This window comes from Mizuhopecten yessoensis, unplaced genomic scaffold (genome assembly GCF_002113885.1).
Source record: "Mizuhopecten yessoensis strain PY_sf001 unplaced genomic scaffold, ASM211388v2 scaffold11081, whole genome shotgun sequence".
Lineage (NCBI taxonomy): Eukaryota > Metazoa > Mollusca > Bivalvia > Pectinida > Pectinidae > Mizuhopecten > Mizuhopecten yessoensis.
In genome coordinates, this window is record NW_018408870.1 from 29516 (window position 1) to 32022 (window position 2507).

Sequence of the window (2507 nt, forward strand, 5' to 3'; positions counted from 1 at the left end):
TTCTGCTTTACAAGCAAGAGATCAGCAAATCGCATTCCCTTGGCAGTTATAATTGCAATAAATTTAGGTCAGAAAAATGCGAACAAATTGGAACTCAATCTCGCTTGGCATACAACATAGAACATTATGGCGCTCTACCTCCACAAGTATCACATCGATTTTACAATGAAGGAGTAACTCTTATAGTGACAAGGCAACTCGGAGCAACAAGAACCCTGTTTAATTGGTCTAGGTATTTTACATCATATTGTAGAACTTGCCTGGTTTTGATAATGGAACATATATGGAGATAGTTGGTCTGTCGTCCATTAATCTATTGTTATTTACTATCGCAAACGTTGTAGAAGTATTTTATATTTCTATAAAACAACAAAAAGTGTCTATATTAACTCTACAGATTGCATTCCTTATCTCATAAAACTCACACCATCTCTACAATCCGAACTTTTTCATTGAAGTCATTCTAATCAATTGAATCATTGCATACAATCTTTGCCTTGTACTTTCTAAATTCTTTTCAATAAAAACTGTTTAATTCAATCAACCTAGTAAAGAAGTATGTAGAACTGCAGTTCTCCATGTTCGTAGGATATTAGTTGCGGATCTCAATATGCCTAGAATTTAATGAACTTTACGTGTATCACATGGCAACCTTCTAGACAAGAAATACATGTTGATCAGTATCTGTATTCGAATCGTTTGGAGTATGAGGTAGGGTTTCTGTCGTTGATTTTCCTACCCTAAATTACATTAAAAGAAAGTGTAATGCAGGATTTTAAAAACACAGAGAACATTTTCTGTATAAAATATTGAATTAACTGATTAATAACCCTTTATTTAAGTAAAAAATAAAAAAAACATGAAATATTTGGTATGTCAATTTCATAATATATCTTCCACTTACAGATGTAAGAAAAGAGGAGAAATCCGAACCGGTCAAATATCTATTTGGCGTCAAAATGAAATCTGGAATTATAATTACGAAATGCCTTTCAAATTAAAACCAGAAGTAAAAACTAAATACGACACAAATAACAACCATTATTAAGAATGTTATGTAAAAAAGACTTTTGTCAATGAAACGCATTATGTCCTCCTTCCTCACAGTCTTTTGTAGTTCTTCGTCTCCGTGAGAAATTGTCTCCTCAGGTGCATTACCATACTCCATCACCTGGACAATTTTGACTTTATTGGCGTCATCTACTTTATTGATGCTGTTGACTGATTTGTGAAATGCTTTTCGTGAGGCTAACCGCAACAACCATCCAGGGAACCTGTGTTTATCGTTCTTAGCGCCACAGCGCAGGGTGAATATCGTCAACACGATCAGCAGACAACTGTACAACATAGCCACGAAGAGGAAATAGGAAATCCCTGCCATTGGATCTGAAACCTTTGGCATATTTTCTCCGATAAGTGTCATAAATACGGCCAACGACAGGAACATGGTGATTGTGTAGGAAATCCGCTCTCCTGAGGAGGTGGGCAAGAAAAACACGAACGGGTTGAGAAAGCAAAGGAGTAGCACTGGTATAGTCATGGATATAATAAAGTATGCAGAACGTCTTGTCAGATGTATTGAAAAGTCTAAAACAGAATAGTAAGATCCGAAATCAGTGTTGTTTGTGACAGACGTCCAGTCAATATCCCACTCCCCATTAGGTTTATAGTAAACCATGTTGATTTGTGGTCGTGCTATGATGAATACCATCTCAGAAGCTGCGAATATCCATGACGCAATTTGCATGACACACGTTTGTGAATCAGTCGGAAATCTGGTCATGTCGAAGCTGCAACTAGCCTTTACATGTCGACCTGGTGACGCAAATACCGTGCCGTTAGAATTTACCCTTACATCGAAAGCGTCGTAAGAGAAATCGGACAAATCGTCAGCTGATGTTGTAATGTAAATTCGCGGTTTCCACACATTTGACGAGTTAAACACGAAAGAGGTGATACCGAATTCGTTTGGGTTCCAGGCAAGGCGGTAATCAGTCCAAAACAATGTGAGACCACAGTTTAGGGTGATTGTACCGGTTACTTCGTCTAAGTCTAAAATAGAGATCAGGAACATATCGATTGTCACGTGTATCGGGTCACTCATGTTATAAACAGGACGGAAGTCCTTGGTATAGTTCTGGAACAGAGTATTCTTCAGTCTCACCAAGTCATCCATGGTACCTTGTGATAGGATGACGTCAAAGCATATCACAAACAGAAGCAATACAAAAATCCTTCCCATGTTCAGTCGTTGAAAATGTTTATATGCGTACGCCAACTGTAACAGAAACGCCTACATAAATACGTATTTAAAGAAATGTGGTATCTGATTTGAAAGCATTTTGGGAAGGCAAACAGAGAGATTAACACATTGTCATACGTGTTTATGTAGTTTGTAGAATTGTCGACATTCCAAGCATAATAAAATCATGTAACATTTTTACTCTTTTTCTTTAAACGATGTGTTATGAGTAAACTAGTTGCACGTGAATCACTTTCTACATATG

At 37.1% G+C, this 2507-nt stretch overlaps 1 protein-coding gene across 1 annotated transcript in view; it reads right to left on the reverse strand.

Moving 5' to 3' along the window:
- Nucleotides 1-640: 640 nt before the first annotated feature.
- The window catches only part of LOC110465469 (ligand-gated ion channel 4-like), a 10209-nt gene continuing 8342 nt past the window's right edge, over nucleotides 641-2507 (reverse strand). The window contains exons 2-3 of the mRNA XM_021521305.1: nucleotides 1106-2278; nucleotides 641-655 (exon numbers count right to left, since the gene is read on the reverse strand). Coding sequence (XP_021376980.1) covers nucleotides 641-655; nucleotides 1106-2278 — 1188 coding nt within the window. The remainder of the gene's footprint in view (nucleotides 656-1105; nucleotides 2279-2507) is intronic.